At 41.5% G+C, this 27,518-nt stretch overlaps 1 protein-coding gene across 1 annotated transcript in view; it reads left to right on the forward strand.

Moving 5' to 3' along the window:
* Positions 1–27,518, forward strand: part of LOC144783054 (mitogen-activated protein kinase kinase kinase kinase 5-like) — an 834,532-nt gene that overhangs the window by 671,267 nt on the left and 135,747 nt on the right. Inside the window, exons 24-26 of the mRNA XM_078662226.1 lie at positions 9,662–9,767; positions 18,089–18,147; positions 27,158–27,261. Of these exons, the coding sequence (XP_078518352.1) occupies positions 9,662–9,767; positions 18,089–18,147; positions 27,158–27,261 (269 nt within the window). The remainder of the gene's footprint in view (positions 1–9,661; positions 9,768–18,088; positions 18,148–27,157; positions 27,262–27,518) is intronic.

Below are 27,518 nucleotides of genomic sequence, written 5' to 3' on the forward strand. Positions count from 1 at the left end.
ATCACCGGGTTGTAGTCGTTGATGTACTTAGACTCTTCGTTCCTCTTCAAATTGTATGTGTTTTTAGGTGATTTCTTCATCACATTATGTCGCAGCGAAGACATCAAACTGTTCACTCTTCCTTTAGAAATCACCGATCGTGGAAAGCCGAAACGACATTTGGTGTAGAACTTGTCTTTGTTCCGGAATTTACGACGACAGTACTTTCCACATCGATGGCTTTGGAAACGTAGAACTTTTTCTCTTAGGCTTTTTTTCTCCTTTGCGTTTGGAACAGCACACGTAGAATACTGTTCTATGAAACTCATCACTGAGTCGTCTGCATCCGTTCCAAATTTAGGTGCATCCTTGATCCACAGCAACATATGTATATGAGGAGCACCTCTTGCTTGGTACTCCTTCCTCCAGAAGAAATCCAACACCTCTCCAAGAGGTGGATTCTTCTTATTCATGATGAAAGACATCATACCTTCAAATCTATGATTGAAGTACCTACATACATTGACTGGATCCAAAGAGCACAGTTCTCCGGGTGTCTTGAATTCGATGTTTTCTACGTTAGCATTTGCCTCTCGTAGAAATTCAAGTAAGTCTTCCCAGCCATACTCAGCACAGCTCAAAGTGAGGAACCATGTGGGAGTTCCTAAGTTCCTCAGCATACATTTTAAATCACCATGACGACAGTACCAGTACTCATTAGTACCACGCTGACACGCCATGAGATTAATCAGGTGAGAATCCAAAATACTGTCTTGGACATTGACTTTATCCATAAAGTCACTTGCCGAGATGTTTTGCATGTGTATACCACTTTTCCAGATGTGGTTCACTGCATATGACAGTCCAGACAGATCGCTTTCAAACAGGAGATGAAACAAATAAGGAATGCATTGTCGAAACCTAGGATCTCCTGCATACAATCGCAAAGTCCGGTATTCAGAAGCAGGAATTTGATGAGGTCGCTCATCATATCTTCCTCCCTGACCTGTTGGAAAAAGCTGTGGGAAACACCGAGCTTCCAAACTTTCCTCCCAAACACTAATGGGACTCCCTTTCGCTTGTTTCATTTGAAACAACTCAATAGCATTCCCCATGACTTCCTTGGAATGCAAAGGATGAACACTATAATGTTCATATATTTCTTCACTAGTACAGGGTTCTACTTTCTCAATTTGACCAGCACACAAATCGCTATCCTCTTCCTCACTTACTTCCTCTTCTGCAACATATACATTTTTATAGTATTTATTATATTTTTTCAAATACAATGTTGCCCTTTTGACTTTCCTAACATCTACTAAATCTTGCCATATTTTCTTATTCTTTGTCGGAACCCCATTAACTAAGATAACCAGAGGTTCCTCTTCCACTTTTTCTACTCCAATTGTGTTAATGTTTTTCTTCAAATCTAGAGGCAAATAAACAACTCTTCCCTTTAATCCTCTCTGTAAATCTGATGGAGGCAATTTCCCTGTCTTTGGCTCCATTCTTACAATAGCCTGAAAGGGATGGATACTTTGAATCAAAATAGATTCATAAGTATTTAAATCCTTCAATTCAGAAGGAATTTCAACCAATTCCAGATTATTATGAACTGCTCTAGCAGGCATCTGGTTTTGATTTAATTTGTTACAACAATAAGTACACACACGTTGATCCAATCCCAAATCAAAACAATTTTCTACCATCAAGTATGTTGTAAAATCCTTCCATTCACTATTATTTTCCCTTTCACTTTTTCCATATAAATCCACTAACTTAGTCTGATTCTTATAATAAGTGCGTCGACAACACACACAAGTGAAATTTGGCCTCTCACTTGATTTCACCTCAAACGTCGCAATTTCCCTCTGGAAATTATCTGTACTGGAAACCTGTACACTATCTTCCACATTACTCTCTTCTTCTTGGTCAATTTCAACATTCTCCTCTTTACTTCCAAAGTAACAAAACTCAATTTCTTCACATATATTCTTCACATCTATTTCAGAACCATGCAAAAGAGCAGCGCATAATTGTTTTAGCATAATTGCTGGACTCTTAGCATAATACAACATTCTAACTAATTTCCTCACTTTATTATGATGCACTGCTAGCATCCTGAAATGATGAAAAACACTCTGGCATACTCTCCTGGAAAGACAAGCCAGTGAATGACCATGCAAACCTATCACTTCTCTCACTCTGCAAGGATCTAATTCTTGCAACAACTTCATTTTCTGCTTCAAACTTTTCTTACTAAATGACCGTATAAAATCACAAAGCAAATTGATGGAATCCTGTCGTACACTGCAAATACTACTACACTTCCAGGTGTACACAGGACCCTTAGGACGTCTCCCTAAAACCTCATTACCTAACACCTCTTCTATCTCTGTTCTCACAAGTTTTTCTTTTTCAACTGGACAACCATCTTTCACTTCATAAGCTCGACCACTGGTGTCAACTGCATGCACCAAATCATTATCCTGGAAATAACTCTCCTCATTAAAAAATGCCTCAGAGCTTGAACTATGCATCCATTCTCCAGAAAAAACTTCACAAAAATTACTACGATTAACTATTCTCTTCCATCTACTATTTCTTTTGAAATCATAAATTACCTTGTTTAGCTTCCTAATTCTATTGATTGTCAAAATAAATAACTTACGTTTAATTTCAAATGCCTGATCAATAACTTTCTCAACTATTTTTTTTCTCTTATAAAAAACCACTTTCTGCTGACCTTTCTTAATATTTTTTAACAAATTCCCAATTATCCTGTTGCGGAACATTCGTTTACGAATATCCCTAAACTGTTGTTTCCTTCTACTTTCATGCATAGAGTTATCTCTTACTCTAGCAGTAACATTTCTCATTGGCCTTTCCTTACCATTTGAATTCGGTCTCCTTTTCTGGAGTGAAACATTTTCTGTAGTAATATTTTTTTTACTACACATATTTCTTATGACTGTTTTTCGACTCTTACCCGGTGCTTTCTTGGTGACTTGACAAATCTTTTTGTTAGAGGACTGCTGCAATATTCCATGCTCCTGCTGTCTTTGACGTTTTCCAGCCTTTCTTACTCTTTCTTTGCTAGGCATCCTAAAATCTTGAAATAATGTGCAGTTGAATCTGTGGTAAAATATAATAAAAAATGTTATTAACCACTATTACCCAACAGTAAATTAATAACAGTCATCAAAAACTTAACACACTACTTAAGTATATAATATACTGAAGCCTATCTCCAATTTTTCACTGAACAGGACTCATCTCTTCTTAACCTTGGATAAACCTCACCTACTCTGTGTCCCCTGCACATAATTAAATGTAAAGGGGCAGATTTATATTAACTAGCACATCCCCAGGGATGCACCAGTTAACGTGCACCGCTGCTCTGCCACCCACGGTGTGCCGCATTTACAATCAGATAGGACAAAGCTACATCAAAATCCTGCGCCTGCTTGAAGCAGGCATAGATCTTGACGCAGGTAGGCTGAAAGCTAAAGCAACAACTAAGTGTCGTGTGCAGAAGTTACAAAAAAGGAAAAATGGCGTTTAAACCAGTAATGAGACCATGCTAACGTAATACAGAGTAAAAATATCCAGGATCTACATCAGTTTGGGGTTCACGAACCTGGCAGGTACAAGGCACTGAGGCTTTCCACCGTGCATGTCTCATCCCAAAACATATGTTGTTTGTGAATGAAACAATTTCCCAGACCAAATGCTTTGGATTGGCTACTTCTAAAAAATTAAACACCCCTACTATCCCGGAGTTAGAGGAATACGATGGTTGGAGTAATTTTACTCGTTGTCTATTAAAGATTTACAGGCCCTACTCCGTAATTCTTCCTTTAACATTTCCAGTATAAATCCAAAAGGTTGACTGCTTTGGCAACGTGCCTTATCCACGGTTTAATAACGCTGCCTTTTGCTTTATATAAGTTTTCAAATTGTATGAAATATATACCAATAGGTCGTTATTAACCTTTAGGTAGTGGTTTTCTTCATCAAGTCTGGTCGCTTCCATACACATACAGATTTTCAAAGATGATCAAGAACTTTATCTGAATGGAGAGGAATGCACTGAGACGCCAGATCATTCACTAATGTGTAGGCACAGACAGTTACACGGTTCATGCAACAAACACCGACCAAATATGGCTTGCGTGTTGCAAGGCACGCCAGTTCCTGCTATCATCCCCACGTTCAAGTTCTTGGAAAATGGTAGTTATTTGATGCTCAATAATGAAGATTGTTCTGGGTTAATTAAAAGTATTCATTTTATCGTAACAGTAAATGAACGGGTTATTTGCTGCAGAAATGTTCTATTTCCTCCCACACATGAACATAGGGAGTTTTCAATCTGGCCACAAATACCAACCTTGGGAGCACATTTCAACAGCATGGCAAGAATAAGAGCTCTTTTGTCTCAGAGAGAGGTGGCCTTGAGTTCGGCCCGTGAAACTTTCGTGCTTCACATAGCGAACACCCGTACAGAGGTGCAGACCCTTTTAAATACAGATTCGACTTTGCATTTCAGCAAGATTACCCATTCATTTCCATGCAGCAGGAGGCCCATAGGAATGAAGGTGCAATTTGCGATTAGCAATTACCTCATCGCAAATTACGAATTTTTCCGACGGTGCAGGGGTATCTCAAGAACACCCTGCTGCACCCCTGAAAAAAAAATTTGGGGTCATATGGCGCACATAAATTTTGAAAACATTCCTTTACCTCAAAAACGATTTTCAACTCATAATTTGAAAACACTGCACATGGGGAAATGACTTAAAATGTCCTTAAGACACATAAAAGCATTTTTTGATTGCCTTTGCAGCATGTTTCAGTCACCTTTAACATGCCTATGTAACGGAAACATTCAAAATCTAAATTTGCCATGCACAGGTGGGAGCATATTTACAAGCAATTTGCTCCACAGACAAACTTCTTACATTGAAATGGGAAAGACTCTCAATTACCTTATAAAGAAGCAGACACCATTATGTCCTTCTCATCAATATTAAAACCATTGCTTTTTCTCAAAAACGATTTACAAGTCATAATTTGAAAACACTCCACAGCTCCTATGCACATAAAAGCCCTGTCAGTACTAATACTTCACATTTTCTCCAATTACAATTTCTCAAACAAACAAAATCTATTTGTGAAACACTTGAGACAAAGCAACATTTGAAAAACACAACTTTCTTCATAATTTTCTCCTTAAAGCACACTATTTTCTATCTAAATTAAAGAAATTTTTTCTCACCTTAGCAAGTACTTTGAGTTTCAAAACAGTCTCAGAAACACACCAATTTGTCTTCAGCAGAGCAAAAGGTATGCACTCCAGAGTCTGCAGCTATCAAAAGCACAGAAATGCTGTAATTCCTCACACAGATCTCTCATGTCACCCAATCAAAACTCTTCCCTCACTTTTTTTCAAAGCAAAACCCTTCCCCCCTCTGCCCCCTCTCTGCTTTTTCTGCATAGCAACCACCTCTTGCGAAACCTCTCACACAACAATGTTGCAATTGAACTCTGAACTCTCAGTGCACCTGCATATCCAAAGCATTCTTTCATTTAATGATTTTTTCTTCGCCACTCAAAATACATCTTTCAACGAACTCATCCATGCACACTAACTTTCTGTTTTCAGCAATCAAAATCCACCAATCACTCTTACTGCTTCATTAACACAGAAACTCCTCAGTTTTTTTCATTTTACACTCTCATTTTTTCAACTGCCATTTCATTGCCACACTTCATCTGACTGCAGGAGAACCTTCTCTCGCCATGTTTTCTGTCTGGATTGTTGGACATAGCTACATCTATTGGGCTCAAAGGTACGCTGAAAACAGGAATTTACCTAACCTCAATTTACAAGATGTGGAAATTAAGTGGTTTGGCCACAGAGGATTAAAATGTCACCAATTGATACCATTGGTGAAAACCTTTATGCATTTGCCAAAACCTGACCTGTTAATTGTGCACTGTGGAGGTAATGATTTGGGCACTTTGACTGGGGTAGGTCTGGAAATGCTTTTAAAGGACACCTTTGAGCAATTGATGGCACTTTTTCCTCAGACTGCCTTGGTATATTCAAATATATGCCAAAGACAGAAATGGAGGTGGTCGAACCAATTTTGTCCACAAATTGAGAAATCGAGGAAGCATGTAAACAAATCTGTTTCAGCTTACATGAGAGACCATGGAATGGGCTCCCTGTACAACAATAACTTGCGTTACTACATGCAAGATATCTACAGAGGAGATGGAGTTCACTTCTCAGATGAGGGCAACAGAGTTTTCACTCTGAATTTAAGAATGTGCATTGGTACCTACTTATAAGTACCTAAATGTACCATAAACCCAAAAGCTCTTCTCAGAGCTACCCTACATCTGATCACTCACAATTATTATTGTACTCTAACTTTTTTCACAAATTTTCAAGAAAGTACGCTCCCCAGAACGCTTCCCGGTTCGCGAACCGAGCGCACTCCACGCAAAAAAACTAAAAAAACGGTATATATTTTTTTGCCCTGCGAGAACCTTTCAAAGCCTCCACATCAAACCTAGGGGGTCAGGGACGATCTACTATGCCCCCTTATGGTCATTTGCCCCTTCGCTTTGGCCTCCTCTTGTCTCTCGATCCTACCGAGAGACAAGATGGCGGCCGCTACGGACTGTTTGGAATGTTTACAGACGCCGAAAAACCAATCAGCTTCGCAAACCTCCGTAACGCGAAAAGTACGCGAAGCGGAGCGCTGTTACAGATATATATCTTTTTTTGAACGTTAATTTCTCAAAATCCACTGGAGCACATATATTGAGACCTAGCAAAGGCACATCGGGCTACCAGTCCCTACAATTTTGCCAAGTTTCGTGCAAATCCATTCAGCCGTTCGATTATTATTATTATTTTTTTTTTTGCCCCGCGGGGCCCTTTTAAAACCTCCACATCAAACCTAGGGGGTCAGCGAGGATCTACTATTCCCCCTTATGGTCATTTGCCCCTTCGCTTTCGCCTCCTCTTGTCTCTCGATCCTACCGAGAGACAAGATGGCGGCCGCTACGGACTGTTTGGAATGTTGACAGACGCCGGAGAACCAATCAGCTTCGCTTCACAAAGCTCCGTTGCGCGAAAAGTCCGCGAACCAGACCGCTGCCTGGTCCGCGCTTACAGATATATATCTTTTTTTAAACGTTAATTTCTCAAAATCCACTGGAGCACATATATTGAGACCTACAAAAGGCACATCGGGCTACCAGTCCCTACAATTTTGCCAAGTTTCGTGCAAATCCATTCAGCCGTTCGGGCTAAAAGTGAGGCCAACCGCCCTATGGAAATTAACATGGGAAAAACGCGTTTTGGGACCCCCCTTTTTTCTCGGCCCCCCCTTGACGAACCCCCCCCAAATTTTCAAAGGCTGCTCAGAAACAAAATGTGCCATTTTCCTGAAAATTTCAGCCAATTCCGTCCACAAACGGCAAAGTTATTAGACATAGAATTTTCAAAAAACCCATAGAGAAAAAATCCTAACTATATATACCTACTGGCGACCGCCAGTAGGTAATATATATATATATATATATATATACACATATAATGTAACATAATCAATAAAAAAACTTTACATTAAATAAAAACATTTTTTTAAATGTAATACTATGAAAATGTATATAAAATTAATTTAAAAAATATTTATTTTACACTATATTAATTGTTTTGTTACATTTAATAATATGAAAAGATACATCTATATATATATTTGTACTAAAAATACATTCATTTAATTTGTTCAGAATTCTTAAAATAATGTAAAATCTAACACAATTTACAAAGATACTATAAACCTTAAGATAAATGTAAAAATAAAAACAAATAATGTAAAATATAAACAAATAATGCTATAATTCTATTTAATCAAACAATTACTATTCCCACTCCAGCCTGTACAACAGTAGGGAAAACCTTGGATTTTGGAGGGATATGATATGCTTTTCCCACACCAAAGAGCTCAACTCTAGTGGAGGTGTTAGACTTAGGAGGGGTCACATTTACCTACTATTCCCACTCCAATCTGCAAAAGTAGGGAAAGGGTTGGATTTCGGAAGGGTGAAATTTACTATTCCCAATAGGGAAAGCGTTGGATTTTGGAGCGGTAAGATTTACTATTCCCACTCCAGTCAGCGCAACAGTAGGGAAAATGTTTAATTACAAAGAGGGTCATTTTACTGTTCCTCCTGCAGTCTACATAGGAGTAGAGAAAGTATTTCATTTCAAACACATACATTTATAGTAACACCATAAATGTACAAATGAAACTCTTAATATGAAAATGATCAATTAACATAAAATATATATGTAATAAAAACATTAATCAATTTACATAATTAATATTCAATACAATAATTAATTAGCAATTGATAAATAAATGGTATTCGATTATTAATAAACTTCCCACCCTTTACTGCTACAAACTCATCAGCCCACACCTAAAATATAGCTTAAAAATAAGTATTCCATATCATTTACATATTTAAAATCAATTATATAATTATTTGATGATAATTAATTAATTAATTATTATTTAATTAACTTCTCAGCCTAGACACCTACAAACCTAGCAGACTGTAACTAAAATATAATTAAAAATAATAAGTAATCCATAATTTATGTATTTAAAACTTAGCCTGGAAAGAAGAGGAGAGAAAGTGGTACAAGATAAGGTCATAAGACATGATCTTCTTGAGAGGGATAGGAGTTGAGAACACAGCATGAAAGAAAGATGGAGATGGCACCAGTGCTTAATTTGTAAAAGAATGAACGCTGGTGTTTAGAGCTTTGCTCAGAAGTCACGGTCAGTGCTAATAAATGTCTGCAGGCTGAATAATGAGACTGCATACTCTCTAATCTGTGTCATGTTTCTATAATCCACTATCAGACACCCCTTCCCATTACCTAACTCTTGTAGTTTCCTGTTATTACCCTATGTTATCATTTGGCAGTCTTTCTCTTCCTCCTCCTTTCCCCTGTGTATGTTTATCATCTCTCATGTTCTCTGGAAATGCATGATAAGGAAAAATAAAGTGCCAGTTCCCATAATGAGTGCTGGTGGTCCCCTTCAGCAACCACCAGCTCAAAGGAAGCACTGGATGACACAGAGGACTGTAGGTAAGAGTATGGAGAAAAACCCTAAAAAGAGAATTAGGAGCAATGGAAGCAAGATTAGTGACCAGAAAGTAGTCTCCTTCTATGAAGCTTCTTTAAGGAGCACAAATACTGGAGCTGGAGCGTTCAAACAACACTGACAAAAGGGCTGCAGAAGAGAAAGATGTAAAAACACATAGGTAACAAAGCATAAGAGCCTATACCAGAGAACACTTGCTAAAAGAACATGAGGCTGGCAAAGCCTCCAACAAGGGAACACAGGCATGTTTTTGCAAATGTAATCTAAATAAACAGCAGAAGCTGGGAGGAGGGAATTGGTGCAGAAGAGATACACAGGAAGACTAACCTGTGACTGCTTAGTCAAAAAGTTACTGGTGGTACCACAAAACACCGTAGTTGTTTTCTTTGTGAAGAAAGTGTCTTTTACATCTATGATCTCCCAATGTTTAGCCAGGTGTTATGCTCCTCACCCTTTCCTATTGTTCTCTCTGTTTTTAACAGGGAAGGCATCTCAGCTGCATTCTCACAGTCTCCTGGGCCTGTACGAGCAGGCGAAGAAGGAGCATCGGTCCATGGTTCACATCTCCACACATCGGCTACTGCCCAGGTACAGACCGTACTAAGCCTCTAATGATAGCATGAGCCACTCTGTCTACCTAGCAGGACGTACTAGGTATAAGAGCAAGTTAGAGAAACGCTTTCACTAACTAAATGCACTACTGACACCGAGAACTCCCTGACTGCCCCTCAGAAGAAAACATCTATGAAGTTGCACACATATAGAACAAAACAGCACACAAGAGTTCTCTGCTACGAACCTAGGCCTTGCAGCAACAGGGAACAAAGAGCATCTAAAAGTATCTTTGCAAGAAGCACATTGAAAGCCTAATCACAGAATTTCAATCAGCCCCATGTATGAACATCTCTCGAGAAGCCCACACCAATCCTGTTATTTCGAGCACAATGAAACTAATTACTCAGTTAATTTTAATTGAAATAAAAACTCTAACTAGCCCTTCCAGTAACACCACAGACCGCACCCTCACAAGCCTGCTGCATGACTACGGATTGATAGATAAACACAGCATTGGAACTGCAGACTTAACTACTTCAAAAAAACTAGATATTGTCTTCTTGACTGAGACCTTGTTGAATTCACTTCAACCAGTTGTGGATGTACATGCCCTTTGTAATACTCTATCATCCACCTGGCTAAAATGGAGAAAGTAGTTGAGGTTAGCAGTGATTCATCAAAACAGCAATAGATGTGAGATACTCCAGGTCAATGACCAGTTCTCCAACTTTCAAAGGCTCTCAACAGCAGTAGAAACGACTGACGCTCATCCTGTTTTGCTATATATCATCTACTGTCCTCTAAAGACAGTAAAATCATTAAGGAACAATGTATAGAACTCATCACTAAGTCCGTCATCAATTTAAACAGCAACATCTTACTTGGAAGCTTCAATCTGAATGGGGTGACAAAAGAGAATACTCCACATCTCTTCTACCTGCATTTTTCTTTGACAATAGTCTCAATCAACTTTGCACAATTCCCACCCACACAAAATGTGCATTCCCAGACCCGCCTATAGCAAAACAAAGGAGGATCAAGACCAACATTTCAATTCAGTACAACTGGTCCGATCACTTCTTCCTCCTTTTCTATTTCCACTTCTCAAAATGATCATGACTGAGCAGTCCAGAAGATCTAAACAATTTTTGAGGGATTTGATGAACTTGGATTCCGCCATGCTTTCTTCAGAAGTGGCACAGATGGTACAAGACATTCTTGTGTAGCAAAAGGTCAATAGACTTAACTCCAATACAGGCGTCATGGATCCATTGTCCAAAAATACTCAATAGACAGAAAGTTAGAAGATCAGCACACTGGTTTTCAAAAGAATGAATGCATGCAGGAAACCACCTAGGGTCGTTGAAGGAATTTGACATCAAAATCCCTCTTTTGAGAACCTAACTCATCTCAGAGATGAAAGGTATAAATATTTAAAAAATTACATTCAAATTGTGATCCAATACACACTTTCTAAATCAGAAAACGAGCAACATTTCAAAAGAAAGATGAGAAGAGCTAACTAACTTTTTTGTAGAGAAGGTGAAATATATTCCAATCTCCCTCACGCCCTAGAATGAGAAGTATAGCACTCCATTAGAACCCCAAAACACCTGAACTAACTTCGAACACATCTTTCAATGTGAACTGGTTAAAATAATTGCCAAAACCCCAATCTCCCCCCACTTCTTGGAATCTATCCCTTGGACTCTCCCAAAGTAAATGGAACATCGAGACTAAAGCGCTATCCCCTTGGATAAATAACAATGTAGACGTATTCCAGATGGCCAACTGGTCATGTAGTATGCATGAGCCACCTTCATAAGCATTTTCCTCACACATTCCAATCAGGTTCAATACTTGCTTGCCACTTCTAATTTAAATCCCTTAAACTCACTGGCACCTCGACATTATAGTTACTCAGATTTACTAAATCTTGAAAAGTATATCTCTAAAGTTTGTCAGTGCAATGGGGCCTCCACAATTCATGTCCCTCTTAAATAGTCTATCAGATACTATGTCCTTCATCACTTAACATAACTGGCAACACATGGAAATCTAGATTGCAAACAGAATATTATTTTGGCATTCTGAGACTGTCATCATGAAGAAGTGTTATACGGTTCCTACAAATATAGCAGGACTAACACAAACATGACAGTATAGGAACTTTGTCCATATATACAATCAATGAGTGCAGGTGGGTTTCGGCTAGCTCACGTTACTACATCTAACCCCTAAACCAACTAGGTTAACAGATGTTGTTGACAACATCGAACATGACACTCTTTCATTTGGTCACTCTTGCACACCCCAGGTAAATACAAGGAAGATACAACAAGGCATTTTCAAAGATTTATTGAAATGATCGTATTCTTGAATAAAAAGCGTGAGCTACAATTATTAGAAAGATGAGACTTGTTACTGAAATCAGCATTGTTAGAATGGTAAAAAAAATTAACAATTCAACTAAGTTATTTGTTGCTAATGTTTGACTACTCTCTGTATCTGTCACTATACTAAAGACAGCATAGTGGTAGCATTATTCTGCCAGATCAATTGGGATAGCCTAACCCCCCTATCTTGGTCTCAGATGTCAGGAAGCTGGTTGCAATGCACAAGTTCTTTTGCTTAGCAGGTTAGAAGTCGGGGTCAGCAGGGCTGAATCTCAGTCACAGTCTGCAGCGATTCCGTGATAGTTCCCAGCATGAAAGTGCTCCTCTCAAAGCGCTTTAGCACAGAAACTGTTTATATAATAAATGACTGTCCTTATTAAACTGTGGCAGAGGTGCAGAGCAGCTAATTTGGTTTCGTCTAGCTAAAATGAAGTGTCTCCTAAAAAGCACCGAAAGAAAGGAAAACAGTGGCATTACGTTCTTTATGTATGACCCTGGAACTTACTGTACAGACAACAGAGCATCAGTGCCTATCACACATGCACATACAGCACATTCATGTGTTAATAGAAAAGTGTGGCAAACTGCACCTCGGGAACAAGATATCAACCTAAGGAGTTGAATCTAAAATGGAGAATGTACGTGAGCCACGCTACAGAAGGAGGACTCGGAAAACTCTGGCATGTTGAATTTACTCAAGAAATGATGTGCTGCTCTTGGCTCTCATGTGTAAAAATGTCACACTACTTTAGGTTCTGCTGTCTCTTGGGCTGAACTGTCTCAATTCTGGTAAATCATCCTCAGCCTCAGCAGACTCATTTGCAAACCAGCCAACAACTGACAATCATCACACAGACAGCGTTCTACTCACAACTAATGAAAAAAGCTAGCAAAACAAACTCAGCACATGTTCCACACACATACTCCCTCTGGTGTGCACAACATTTATATGTGGTGATATAGTCCTCACCGTACATCATGTCATGGTGGCTACGCAGGTGCTAACTGTAAGGAAATGCCTCTTTTTCCATGATCACCCCAAAAGTTTGGGACTGGTGCTGGTTTTCCGACTTTTAGAATGCAATCAGACCACAGTGCCAGTGCTCTAACCCCCAAATATATATTTTGGATTGGCTTGTACCAAACTGGCATAAGTTAACGTACTTATAAGTCCCTAGTATATGGCACATGGGGTAGCCAGGGCCTGTAAGTTAAAGTGTCCCGTAGAAGCTGCAGCCCCTATTGGGCCACCATGAGTGTGACAAAGTAAAACATGACTCCCAGCCTGCCACTGCAGATTAGTAGGAAGGGAACAGAAATACCTGACAGATTGCTGCTTGACCGGCCCTGGGTGCAAAAACAACAGTTGATGGACAGAATGCAGAACAATGTCATACATTCACCCCAGTACAGAGATCTGGGCCTAAATCCATAGTTTTTTTGCTCACCATGCCTTTCCAGTTTGAACCCAGCCATATGCAAATCAGTCTTGACCCTGTGCCCCATGGGAACAGTCCAGCCCGAACTGCCAAGCAACGCTGGGGAAATGCCCGGTGCCCGCGACAGCCAGTCCATCCCTATTATTAGGGCAGTATCAAACTGCTTACTCAACTCAGCAGGCCTATTGAGTCCTAAGTCAGGGTGCTCTCTATATTGAAAAGTAGGACATGTATTTTTATACATCCTAACAGCAAAAACCCCACGTTGTCGTTTTTTCTGTGGAAAGGCTAGTAGACCACTGTTATATGCTGACAACTCAGCTGTGCTAACAGCTGAATGGGACTACTAAAGTTGATACTTCAAGGTATCAAAATAATTATTAAATCCAACTCAACATGATGCCCAAGCAAAATTTAATGTAACTTTAAAGTGAAAAGCGTCTTTAGAAAGTTTCCACTCTGTTGCCCACATTTTCCAAGGGCCGTTTGCAGATGCTGGCCACATACACAGCTCTCTGACCTCCTGAGGTGAGGTGTAACTAACTCCAGGAAAGGAAACAATTGAATCCTGCCATTGGAATAGTTGTTACCTCTCCCTGCCAGGAAGCCACACAGAGTGTGAGCCCAAAAGACGAGCTTCAAAGGGAAGGCCACTCAGGGCAAGTGATGAACACACACTAGAAAGGCTACTCTTTTGTCCTGGTAGACAGATTTGCATTGAGAACACAGAGGGGAAGATGGTTGCCAGCCCGTTTTTTTCATGGGCATGTACCCCTCAGGTAGGCGCACCTCTAAGGTGAGTTACCTAACACCACAAACCAAGAGTGGGGTCCTGCCATCTTGGGAGTGGGCAGAGTATTGCATTTTGGGCTAGCTAGTTGCCCCACTTCACAGGAAGTCATCATCAACCCTGGTAGTCTATACGGCTAGTAACTGCCACATCTCCCGAGGGCAATTTTTTGGCATAAATATGGCACCACTGGCACATGGACCTCAGATCATGTCTGGACTAGGGAGAGTAGTGAATAAGGACTCCCCTGCTGTTCCCTGGACTTGGCAAGAGAGGCTGCAACAAAGAATGGACTGCACCTGCTGATCCTTGGGATATGAAAGAGATGAATGTGCTGGTGCTGCCTGACTCGAGGAAAAGTCTCTCTCAATCACCAAACAGGAGAGGTGAACTCCAAGAGTCAGATGGCTGACATCCTGTCAACACACCAGGGCCACAAAAGTTGAAGAACCCTACCTTGGCAAGTTAGTAGTCACAATCGATTGATCACCACTGACCGCCAACGTGCAGAATGAGAGACCAAGTGCTAATGCTCAGAAGTTGCACCCACGTCTGCTGGATCTGGAAGAGTCATCAGAGGGCAGTTTGGTAGCCCAGGGAGGACACAAGCCCACGCCAAAGGGAACCATTGTTTTTGTTGTGACCAGAGAACATATATTTCAGTACAACTGGACTTTTTCTCGACTCACCAGGACTTCAAAGGACATCAACCCCTGTAGCCAAATATACCCCACCAAGACTGTGGTGTCGACCTGACAGCATCCTCAGCATCCTAAAGTATCTTCAGATTCATGTATTCCTTGCTTCAGGACCACTCCTTTGAAGTCTATGGTGGTTCTCCCTTAGAACCTGGCACTAGACTGGAGGCTGCTTTGGTGATGAGATAACTGTCCTACAACTCCGTACTGGCCCCATTGACTTGCCCCCTGACGGATTTGGTCACCCAAAGCGAGCAGGAGTACCCAAAAACAATTCTTCAAACATTTTACAAAGTTTTCGCTAACCACAGTAGTTACCTGCTGTGAGTGCGTTTAACTTTAAAATCTTTATATCTCCGGAACCCTCAAATTGTTTGGTTTTTTTTTTGGTGTCTAAAACTTTATAAAAATAAGATCTATTTTTATAAATTGGTATCAGATTTCTTTCATGTTGTGTGACTTTCTTATTTCGTTGTCTTAGTACTTCTAAATGCTTTATAATTGTTCCTTTGTTTAAGCCTGACTGCGCCAAGCCAATGCTACCCAGGGTTGATCTAAGGTTTAACAGACAAACCCAGCTGAACCCAAGAGACGGTATTGTGCCTGTATTACATGGCGAGAGCCCCCAATAACATCATATAATACACCACCTTCCTCACACTAACAGAGCAATAAACTGGAACTCAACACTCATTGACTACTGAAAACATTTAGCCTACTTCTAAAAAGATGTAACAATACATGCAGGGATTTACACTTCTGATTGAATGAATGTATGTTCACACTTGTTTTGCAATTTAGAACGGCTTCTGGGGTATGCCTGACAATTTATGCCAGTCACAGGAGGTTTCCAGGCATACTTCTGGAAAATGAATGTGACTTTCAAGTGTAGGCATTTCCATTGCAAAATTGTTTTTTCACAATGTACAGATTTTTTAAGGGTGTGGGGTTCTCTATGGGGAAATCATTGTCCCTGCAAACTAAATCCCTTCCCCTAAACCCTGCCAGATTTTTTAGGTGTTCTATTTTATTTCTTATCCTGGAAAAGGATTCACTCTAGCCTTTGCTATTCTCCAACAAAAGTAGTTTGTGGTCATTCACAAACTCACGTAGCTAACCACCCTTTGTAACACCCACTTCCCACCACATGTGTAGGATTTATACCTGTGCAATTGCATAGAGCTGTTAGTCATCCAATTATAAATGTCCAGCAAGGTAAATTGCAGCCATTTTCGGTCACTAACATTTATAAGGCTGAAAATGCTGTTTTTAATCCGACCCTTTGTCTTTCACGTGTGCAGAAATCAGATGTGTGATCAGTGGTGGCTACTACCGGACCAGGGTGGTGGGGCAGTGGGTTCAAAAAAAGAAAACACAAAGCAACAAAAAAACACTTACCTGAAACGGTCGCCGCCTCTCCTTCGTTCTCCGACATCTTCCTGCACTCCCCGCCAGCAGCAGCAAGCATCCGCCCTCCCAATCTCTCCATAGCCAATCACAACGATGCAATGCAGCATTGTTATTGGTCTGAGCACCGTGGATCGGCGCTCAGATGGGGACTGAGAGGGTTTGCATGTTCCTCACCAGGCTGTGTAATGCAGCCTGGTGGAGAAGATGAAAAGTGCTCATGACTTCTCGACCAGCCCAAGAGGGCCGGCCAAGCAGTTGTGTGCACTTCATGAGTGAAAGCCACTCCTTTCCCTACTCCACCTGCCCTTGCCCGAGAGCCACTGAAGTATATAGATAAAATAAAATAATAATAATAATAGTTAATATCATTGTAATTTTCCTTTTGTTCAGTTGGGGCAACGCTCCTCTGCCTTAGTGGAGAAGCCGCCACTGTGTGTGATTATGCTGGCAAAAATGATAGTCCTACCACAGTGTTGTTTGTTTATATGTTTCCTTTCTTCTCTGTTATGTAGCTTGATTGTGCACGTTGCACTAAAAATGTTCTCCAAGCATCACTAAAGCAATACAGGATGCAAGTTCCTAACCAAGCAGCTTATTTAGCTACAGTGGTCCTTAGAGAGCTTTTTTGGAATAATGTGCTCAAGAAACAGAGCTCACCAAACACATTGGCATTCATTGCTCCCAAAGGAAATATGATAATGAGAAAACATTTTGTGAATCAGTAATTTTCAATTTGGTCACAGTCTAATTTTTCATAGTAAAATATCCAAAGACTATTATAATTTTTCAGTACTGAATTGAATGTAAAGTCAGTCAGTAGTCCTCTTATATCACCCGGGCCCATTATGAATGGGCTGGAAAATTATCCAGTTTTGATTTCTCAACACTCTTTAGTTATTGTTGCCATAGGCTGCAGATATTGATTATTCCAGGAAGTGGTGGAGGAGTGATACCTTAGGATCACAAGTTAGTTGATGAAGAGTTCCATCAAAAATGGGGATTTACTGGGAAATTGAGGACACCACAACCACGGTATGATTACTCCGCCTGCCCCAAAGACTATTGTAGCTCCTTATTACCACTGCGGTAATAGTAGAACAGAGGTGTCCAATGTTGGTGTTTGAGGGCAGGAATGACATCAGATTTTCAAGCTATGACCAGGGGCTACATTTACAAAACAAGAATTCCTGCTGGATTTTCAGGAGAAGCTCTGACCTTCAGAACAAGTCCCATTTTAAATCAGATTGTAAATCGGACTTGCTTACAAAGTCAATGGTGATCCGAAAAATGTCACACAGATTCCATCTGCAATGGTCAAAGAAGAACCCCCCTTCTTTAGTGGATCCCTACATTTTCCCTTGTGCTGCTTACAAATAATTATTCCACTATTTCCCCTCCAGACTCTTTCTACTTCGTCTTACTCCTAAACTAATGCCCTCCTATAATTGTACACAGTAGCCCAGACAGGATATCGACTGTCACTGATGCTCTTCTCCATAGACCCTTTATCTCTTTTTGATGTTTTGCAGGACCTTGTGACACTGTAGGGACAATGCTGTTGGTAAAACACTGTAATAAATTCAGTAGATTTGACTGAATGTAAATGTTTGTGTTTCTACAGGAAAAATCCAATATCCAGTAAGATCCCCGACACTAAAGGCTGTAGGAGGTGCAGCATAGGTAAGGTCAACGTTGGCTACTTTTTTTAAATCATGATTTCTCCTCTAATGCTCTGTCTTGTTTTTGCCACAAGTTCTCCTCTCTAAATTCCACATTCTGCTTCTTCTCTTCTTTTTCCCCTTTGTACCAATATGAAATCTGTTTTGCTTGTCTTTTCTTTATTACTCATGTATTTGTTCACATCACCTCTTCTCCTTCCTGTTTCTAGAAACCCTATTTTCAGTCACGCCAGGAATCTCACCTCTGCTTCATTTTTTCCATTCCCCAACTCATAATATACCTTTGTTGCAGTTATTCTCTTTCATTTGCTCCACTTGTCCATTTCCTTCTTTATGTCTCTTCCCTGCCTTATTACACCCACCCCTGTGATGATGCAGGGCCTGATTCACAGAACTAACTTAAGACAAAATCCTAAACTTACTACCATTTTGGAATTCACAGAAGGCACTTACTCATTTTGGTATTCACAGAAGGCACTTACTCATTTCGGTATTCACAGAAGTTAGGACTCCTAAATGCCTTCTGTGAATACCGAAAGTCTTAAAGTTGGGATTTTTCTAACTTTACTACTACTAAACTGAGAAAAATCCCAATTTTAAGACTTTTGGTATTTACAGAAGGCATTTAGGAGTCCTAAAGTTAGGACTCCTAACTTCTGTGAATACCGAAATGAGTAAGTGCCTTCTGTGAATACCAAAATGAGTAAGTGCCTTCTGTGAATACCAAATGGTAGTAAGTTTAGGATTTTGTCTTAAGTTTGTTCTGTGAATCGGGCCCGCAGTGAAGCCTCAACATTTTTTCATAAAATCGCCATGAGATGCAAAACCGTTGTATAGTTTGAATAAATATCAACACAGTTGTGTTTTCTATGTAAACTTGTACTGAGAGGGGGCAGCAGTTGGGTGATAGAAAGCGCATGAATTTCGCTGAACGACAGAAAACCATCAACTGACATCTTCAAGGTGGAATAAGACCAACAAATACACATTATAACGAGATACACCAAATGGTGTGGGTGTGTTGTGTGTGTGCCAGCATGTTTAAACCACACTTTAAGGACAGGATCGGTCCTCAGAGTTTTGTAAACCCTGACAGAAGCAGACAAATGGCTTTTACGTGAGGATCGATGCGCTATGAGGACCGGTCTCTGTAGTGATTTTAGGTACTTTCGAGCAATTCCTTTAAAAAAAATGAAAAGCGCGGCTAAATTTGATTTAGTCCGCTATATTTCCCTACCACAGCATCAAGGAACGCATGGAGTCAGAACAGAAAATAGGCATTCCTATAAGGTCAATGATCAGAGTTACCTGTTCTATGGTGTTTTTTTTAAAACATTTAAGTCTGTATTTATACCTGTCTCAGTAGTATTTAAACATATTTATTTAGTTTTTTTGTGAATAAATGATGTTGTCAAATTGTATATTTACACATTTATTTAACTGATAAATCTGCATGCATACTTTCATGCCTGACATATTTTAGCAAATTATGCAGCCAAATATAACATACGGTGAAACCACAGGTAAATATTAGCCCTATACTACAAATGTATATTGACATATGCTGTTATTTAAGAAAATTTCGGGGCATATTAGCAACAACTTGCGAAAATTATCGCAAACCACGCTTAGCGTGATTTTCTTTATCGCCTCCTATTGCTGGATTTATCGCGAAGACTACGCAGTATTAACAACGTTTATCTCCACAGCGATAAAAAATCCAGCGATAGAGGCGAATCCACTCAATAACATGAGATTTCCAGCAATAAAAATCCTATCGCTAAGGAAAATCTCGCTAATAGGCAGGTGGGGACCTAGCCATAGAATCCACCTCCCATTGACTATTACGGCTAAGTCAGGTTTTTACCAGGTATAAAATCCTGGCGCTAATCTTGGTTAGCGTGCGTTTTTTTATCGCGTCGTGGGTATTGCTAAAAGGCGATAGCTGTGTTAGCGACTGCTTTCAGTCGCTACCAGTTTGGGTATGCCCACTTTGCATGTCATTAGCGATAAATATTGCCGACATGCAAAGCGGGCCCCAAACCGGTCGCTTCCTGAAAGCTGTTGCTAACTGCTGTGAGCAACAGCTTCGTAATAGGGCGATAAAAAAATCGCCGCTTTATCGGAAAAAAGTGCAGCTGAAGCGGCGATAACACCCTTGCTAATATGCCCCCCATCGTGTTTTTTATCTCTCTATTCCATCTATCTGCTCAGCTCTTGGCTTGGAATTCATGAAATACAGCATGAAGAGTCACTTAAAAGAAGTCCAAATTTCTTCATTTATCCACTTTAAAAAATAAATGCATTGTTTTCTGTCTGTATCTGTAGAAATCAGTTAACACTAGAGCCTTATTACGAATTAGTGGGTGCAGTAAGTGGTGTGTGGCTAATGCCTAAAGGTTGGCCCATAGAGCTAGGCCCTTGGGAGGGTTTTTAAAAATATTTTTTTATCCGGATTTGCAAACCCTAAATAGGCTTCCCAAAAGTAGGAGTCACAAATACAGGACAAACTTCACACCGAGTAGAATGCATCAGGTTCGCATGTCAGGTTTCTATGGTGGTAAACTCACATTTGACTATTGCGCTGTAGTGATAAATGTGTTAATGCCTGGTTATTAGTACTGTTGCACCATTGGGCTATTGGTCCATATTTCTTTTTATTGCCAAGGAATAAATATGTATAATCACTAAAAAAATCAAAAATTAAAGTGAAGTTATGCTTAGGTTGCTTATGACACCACAATGTTTGCTTTAAAAACGTCTGAAATTCTCTATACAAAATACAGTTAGAGCGCTGTTATGGTTACAAAACAAAACCTAAAAACCACTGAAAATGGAACAATTATGGTTCAGTAAGTGACCAACTACTTGCCCCCCTATGGTGTACTGATCATGGTGTGTGACATTGATCGATGTAGAAATCCCAGACATCTGAGCCCTTGCTTCCTTCATGCCATTCTTTTGCCTCACCAAACCACTACATATCTGCCTTCTCCTCCAGTGCAGTTGCTCTTGATGGCCTTCACAGATTTGGCTCTCCTGACTGTGCCATTCCCTTAAAAAATGTGCATTGAGATTCTGTTTCACCCTCTCAGAACCCCTACTTCTCCCAATGTGGTGCTTTTTCCACTTGTTGTCAAGGAAATAGCAAAGTTTCCTCTTGGACAAGATGACAACAACTGGCATCAAACCATTATCTCAGAATGGTTTGTAGAATGTTAAATAGTCCTTCGGATGTCTGAGAACATCACAGGAAGTGCAGTTCTTCTTGATAGGTGGGCCAGGGCTGTTGTCTTGCAAGAGGGACCACAGACCTGGCTCACTAGAAACAAGTTGTGATACATATGATCCACCTTTTTTAAGAATAGCTAGGGGAACATATTTTTATTTTTTAATTTTAAATGGCCACCTATCATGTCAGAAGTTTACAAACTATTTTTCGAGGTCATAGACTAAAGATAGCTGAAATGTCACTGATGGTCCATGACAAAGGGAGCAATTCCCCCTTTGTCACAAGATATTTCTTCCCCACTCAGTTTCTTTTTTCTCATTTGAAAAAAAATCTGTTGGATCCATGGGGCAGTCTAGGTTCCTTGTGAAGCAGGTTGTGGATAAGCAACTCAGGTCAGCTGAAAGGTAAGTGTGGGCTGTGAGGAGTCAGTCTCTTTTAGAGGGCACTCCCCTCTTGATTTTCCAGTTATTTAGTGGGGGAATTCCTGCTTTGAGTCCTGCAACAATTTCTTAGCAGGAATCTTTTTTGAATCAGCACTGTGGGAAAGGGTGAGTCTCCTTTTTCAAATAAGGCCTCTCCAAACTCAAGAGGGGTCCCATAATCCGAGCTATAGAGTCAACGTAACCACTCCCCTTTTAGGTCAAAATTGAGAAAAAGGTGAAAAACAAAAAAAGCAAAAATTAAAATCAAGAAAAGCAAAAAGGAAAAACTTTGAAAATGGAAACTATTTAACTAAGGTCGATGAAAAGAAGGCGTTAGGTACAGGAAAAGGGAACGTCTCTAAGCTAAGGTTAACGTGTAGGTTAGTTTGCAGGCTAGAATTAGGGCTAGAAGCCTTGGGGGAACATCCTTTACAACGTGGATGTTACACCGCAGTTCCCTTATGTTATCCGTTTTGTAAAGCGCACAGCTTCCCCAGCAAAGGGGCGTCCCGGCGCCACCACATGAGGAAACAATAACAATGTGGGCCAGCCTAAGAGGAATTGACAGGGTAAAGACTAGGGTGAAGGGAACAAGATGGTCTTGATAGCCTTTCTGAAGGACGACAGACAATCGATAGCGCGGATATGTACCGGGAGGGAATTCCATAGCTTAGGCGCAAGGTATCGGAAGGCCCGACTACCTGTCCTGGAAAGCCTGATTCTAGGCACCATCGCTAAGTATAGCTCTGCTGAGCGGAGAGGGTGCGAAGGAACATAATGTGAGGTCAGGTTACTCAGCAGGACCGGGCTAGCGCATTTCAGAATTTTAAAGGAGATACAAAGTGTCTTGAAATGAATGCGTCTGTCAATGGGGAGCCAATGCAGTTTTCGGATAGTGCTGGAAGCTGAGCAAAAACGTGGCAAACCCACCAGAGCTCTAGCCGCAGCATTTTGAACGCGTTGCATTCTTGTAATTTCTGCCTTATTCGCCCCCAGAAGGAGGGAATTTGAATAATCAAGACGTGAGAGGATGGTAGCTTGCACGATGAGTTGGCGAACTGAGGGGGCAAAGTATTTTAGAATGGGTCTTAGGCCTCGCAAGGTGCCAAAACACGAGGCGGCTAACTGCTTGGTATGGGCCTGAAAGGAAAGGGAAGAGTCCATCATGACCCCCAGGTTCTTCACTACATTTTTTGGGGAGGGAATTGTTCCCAGGGCTGCCGGCCACCACTTATCATTCCATAGATTGACGTGCTTACCCAGCAACAAAACCTCAGTTTTCCCGGCATTTAGCTGTAGACAATTGGCTGCCATCCAATTGGCCACTGCCGTCATGCCGTCTTTGAATTTGGAGGCTGAGGGGGAAGAACCATCCGCCAAGGTGACCACTAGCTGCGTGTCGTCAGCATAAGAGAAAATCGTAAGGTCCCACAGCTTGGCGACCGCAGCTAGAGGCTGAACGTATATGTTGAAGAGCAGTGGGCTCAAGGCCGAGCCCTGGGGCACCCCTTGAGCAATGGCATGGGTCTGAGAAGAATAAGGGGGTACTGAGACTCGGAATGATCTGTTAGTCAGGAATGAGCGAAGCCAGTCTAAGGCTATGCCTTCTATCCCTGCTTCCTCGAGTCTCCGGAGTAGAATCTCGTGGGACACCGTGTCAAAGGAGGTGCTGAGATCTAGCAAAATCAGCGCCGCACTTTGACCTCCGTCCACGAGAGATCGTAGTTGCTCGGTGGTGGCCAGAAGGGCCGTTTCTGTACTATGACCCGTTCCGAACCCATTCTGGGAAGGGTCTAAGATACAGTTATTATTCATGAACTGGGTTAGTACGTTGTTGACGTGAGCTTACTTGCTTTTTGCCACCCAGGGTAGGAGGGATATTGGCCGGAATTTTTCCGGTTTATTGGGGTCTGCATTGGGTTTTTTTTAAATTGGGGACACCCAGGCATGCTTCCAGGGGGTCGGAACAGTCCCGGATAGGAGGGAACTGTTAATTATATTACAGAGAGGCTCCCTGAAGATGGAGAGGGAATCCTTAAATTGAGATGGTTGCAAGGGATCCAAGGGGGAGCCCGACTTGATTTTACCACTGAGCCGGGTAAATTCAGCCTCCGAAAGGGGCGGAATGGACATCAGGGAGTCCCTAGGTTCCACTCTAGGCCCAACGTAGGCTGGGGGTGTGCAGGGATCAGGAAAGGATAGGTAGATAGTACGCACTTTATTGACAAAAAAAATTGCTAATTCGTCGCATAACAGCATGGAAGGTACAACTGGGGTACTTGCTTTCCTGGTCCTGAGGTCTTTAAGGATTTTAAAAATACATTTGGTGGGGTTATGACTGGAGCTAATCTCCATGGCATAAAAGGATGCACGTGTTTTACAGACCGCTTTGTGATAAAGTTTTATCTTTGCCAAATAATGCCTTTTTTTCTCCGGTACGTAATCTTTCCTCCAGTCGCGTTCAGCCTTTTTACAGGCTTTTCGCAAAATGGTTAGAGAGTTATTGTACCAAGGATTGGAGGTAGAGGTACGACCTTTCACCCATTTTGCTGGAATTAGGGCGTCAAGACCTCGCAAGATCCATTCGCAGAAGCGATCGTAGTCTCGATAATTGTCGAGAGGATTGGCGTTAAGAAAATGGGGAAAGTCATCCAGCTTCAGCTTGTGCCAGGGCCGTTTAAGGACCGATCTTGGGGTTCCGTTATTAGGGGGCTCAATGAGAGGGACGAACCATCTGACCAGGTAGTGGTCCGTCCAGCCCATGGGAGTGGGTTGATCCAGAGTAATTGAGTGAAGATTGGTAAATAATGGATCAAGCAGGTGTCCTGCTGAGTGCGTTGATCCAGGGACTAATTGGTCTAGCTGGAGAGCAGCAAGGTCTGCTATGAAAGTAGCATTGTCTTGGATCTGGTCCAAGTGAAGGTTGAGATCGCCACAGATGCTAAAATTAGCAGAACCTGCTGCAAGCTCACTAATAACCTCGGGGAGCGCTCTCTTGAACGTGGTTGCTGTACCCGGAGGACGATATATAAGGAGGCCTGATAGTGAGTACTGTGCGCTCACGGCTACCTGGAAATGCGCCGCTTCACAGTCTGCCACCTGCACTTTGTTAAATAGGCAAGAATAGTGTGATTTGAACATGATCGCTATCCCACCTCCCCGAGAGACCCTGTTTAGTGTACATATGGAATAAAAAGAGGTAGAGCTAGGTTAGAGACCGTTACCAGGTCATCATTTAACCAGGTTTCACACATAAACAGTATGTCAGGACGTTCTTCAGAAATAAGATCAAGAACTTCGGCGTGATGTTTTGCCAAAGATCTGACATTGAGCTGTAATACTTTAAGCTGAATCTGGGGTTTAGTCTGATGGACACATGTCGGGAGGGTGGGGGTCGGGATAGAGAAGGAGCCGCAAGCAGGGCAGTCCCATGAAGAGTCTCCTAGAGTGAAAGGATTGTCTGTGCAAGGGGCAGGGCCAGTATTGTATGCCATGAGTTCCTCCCTACCATAGCGGATGGAACCGAGCCGACAGCGGCTAGGGGTCCTGGCGAGAGGCGATGTACAGGCGATGACGGGCGCAGACGGGCTTGCCTTTGGCGCGCCCACTGCGCGCGTCGCCCAACACATCGGTAAATATGGGGAAGGAGCGTGATGAGAACTAGACCGCTCCCCCCTTCCGCCGGAAGTGAGAATAATGGCCGGGCAAGAGATAGGAAGAAACTCCCTCCACACAAACGAGCAAAGCTCGGGTGGAACGGGGAGCGTGAGAGAGGCGAAGCAATTAAAAGTAAATGCAATTATTTTAAAATAGACAACACAGTGCAGGCACCCAAAATCGTACCCCCTGTGAGATCCTATCCCATCAATTCAGTAATTGCAGCAGCGCGGTACATAGATCGTACCTCTAGCGTGTGGACCACTGCTCGAATGAAGCCCTGCGTTAAGAAGGGGAAGGAGCGTGATGAGAACTAGACCGCTCCCCCCTTCCGCCGGAAGTGAGAATAATGGCCGGGCAAGAGATAGGAAGAAACTCCCTCCACACAAACGAGCTAAGCTCGGGGTGGAACGGGGAGCGTGAGAGAGGCAAAGCAATTAAAAGTAAATGCAATTATTTTAAAATAGACAACACAGTGCAGGCACCCAAAATCGTACCCCCTGTGAGATCCTATCCCATCAATTCAGTAATTGCAGCAGCGCGGTACATAGATCGTACCTCTAGCGCAACTTTTACAACGCAAGTTGTAACAACGAATTGCACTGGGGGCGCTCCAGGATAGTAAATAGTTTAATTTACTATACAACTCCTTCCCTACTATCCATGGGGACTGGAGTTGGAATAGTAAATTAAACTATTCACTATCCAGCCCCCAACAACGCAAGTCGTGGTAACGACTTGCGTTGTAAAACATGCGTCGTAAAGTACTGCGATGTAAAACATCGCGTTGTAACAACGTACATCCGAAGCCTTGGGATAGGCTAAGAATTTGGGAACAGGTGAGACCACAGGCTTGAGTTATGGTTAGTGTTCCCTTTAGTGGAAGAAGGTCAGGTATAATATTAGGGTTATACTTAGGTTTAGGAGTAGTGAAGAAATATAGTATGAAGGTGAGGGTGTGTGTAAATGTAATGGTCAGGATTATGTAAGTGGTTAGAGGCAGACTATGAATTAGGGATGGTATGAGGGAAACCCTTAAGCGAGACTTAGGGCAATGTTAGTTTGAAGTCTAGAACAAGTGTTAGAACTAAGTGTAAGTGTTGGTGTAGGATTAAGATTAAGGGGGCCTTACTTTTGGGAGTAGGTGGGAAGCCTTGTAGTTACAGCAAGGATTGGCAGTTAGGTTTTATGGTTTAAAGGAGAAAGAAAAATATTAGGGATGTTAAAATGGGTGCATAAATGCTCCCTGAATGTTTTCTCGGTTTTTGGGTTTCCCATTTATAGACTTTCTCTCTAGGGGTTTCTCACTTAAAATTTCTTGCTTAAAATTTAAACAAAGCCTTGATGCCCAGACCAGCCTTTCTCCTCATGATCGGAGCATGGATGTGATCTCCATGTTCTTAGCATCTAAATGGAAGTGCTTTATATTTGGAAGGCACATCCACAGCACAGAAGGGCATTATTTGTCATTTCACTGTTTTGATTCATTCACCCTGAGGTCTAGTTTCATGAGGTCTCACCTGTGGCCAATTAGAACGCTTAACAAGTAGATTGACCAATTCATGGTCTGGTTAGGCTCCGGTAGATACACTTGGATGGCTGGGGGGAAATAGATTTACAATGGTGAGTTCACCAGACTTTTCTAGACTATTCTCATTGCTGAAATTAAAGTTGCAAAGGTTCTCTTGTTCTTCCTACAGCACAAAACCTCCAGACAGGCTGTCACTACCTTTGCGGGGCCTTGGAGTCCAGCATCATCCTTCTTCAGTGGTACGAGCCCATGCAGAAGTTCATGTTTGTGAAGGTAAGCAAGCCCTGCTGTAGTCATGGAAGCCAAGGTGAGTTGTGTAGTCCAGCTTTTATGTCTACCTTCATCTTTCTCTCCCTAACTGACGCCATTCCGGTTTGGGATAGCAGATGATATGGAGCTCATGTCATTATTCTGATTTTACTTACTTGCCGATAATCGCATTCTGAGCTTCCCCTCATCAAATTGTTTTCTTATACTACCAGTAAAATGCTTGCTTTAGAATCTGTAGTAATATAGTCAGTGAGATTCTG

This window comes from Lissotriton helveticus, chromosome 9 (genome assembly GCF_964261635.1).
Source record: "Lissotriton helveticus chromosome 9, aLisHel1.1, whole genome shotgun sequence".
NCBI lineage: Eukaryota > Metazoa > Chordata > Amphibia > Caudata > Salamandridae > Lissotriton > Lissotriton helveticus.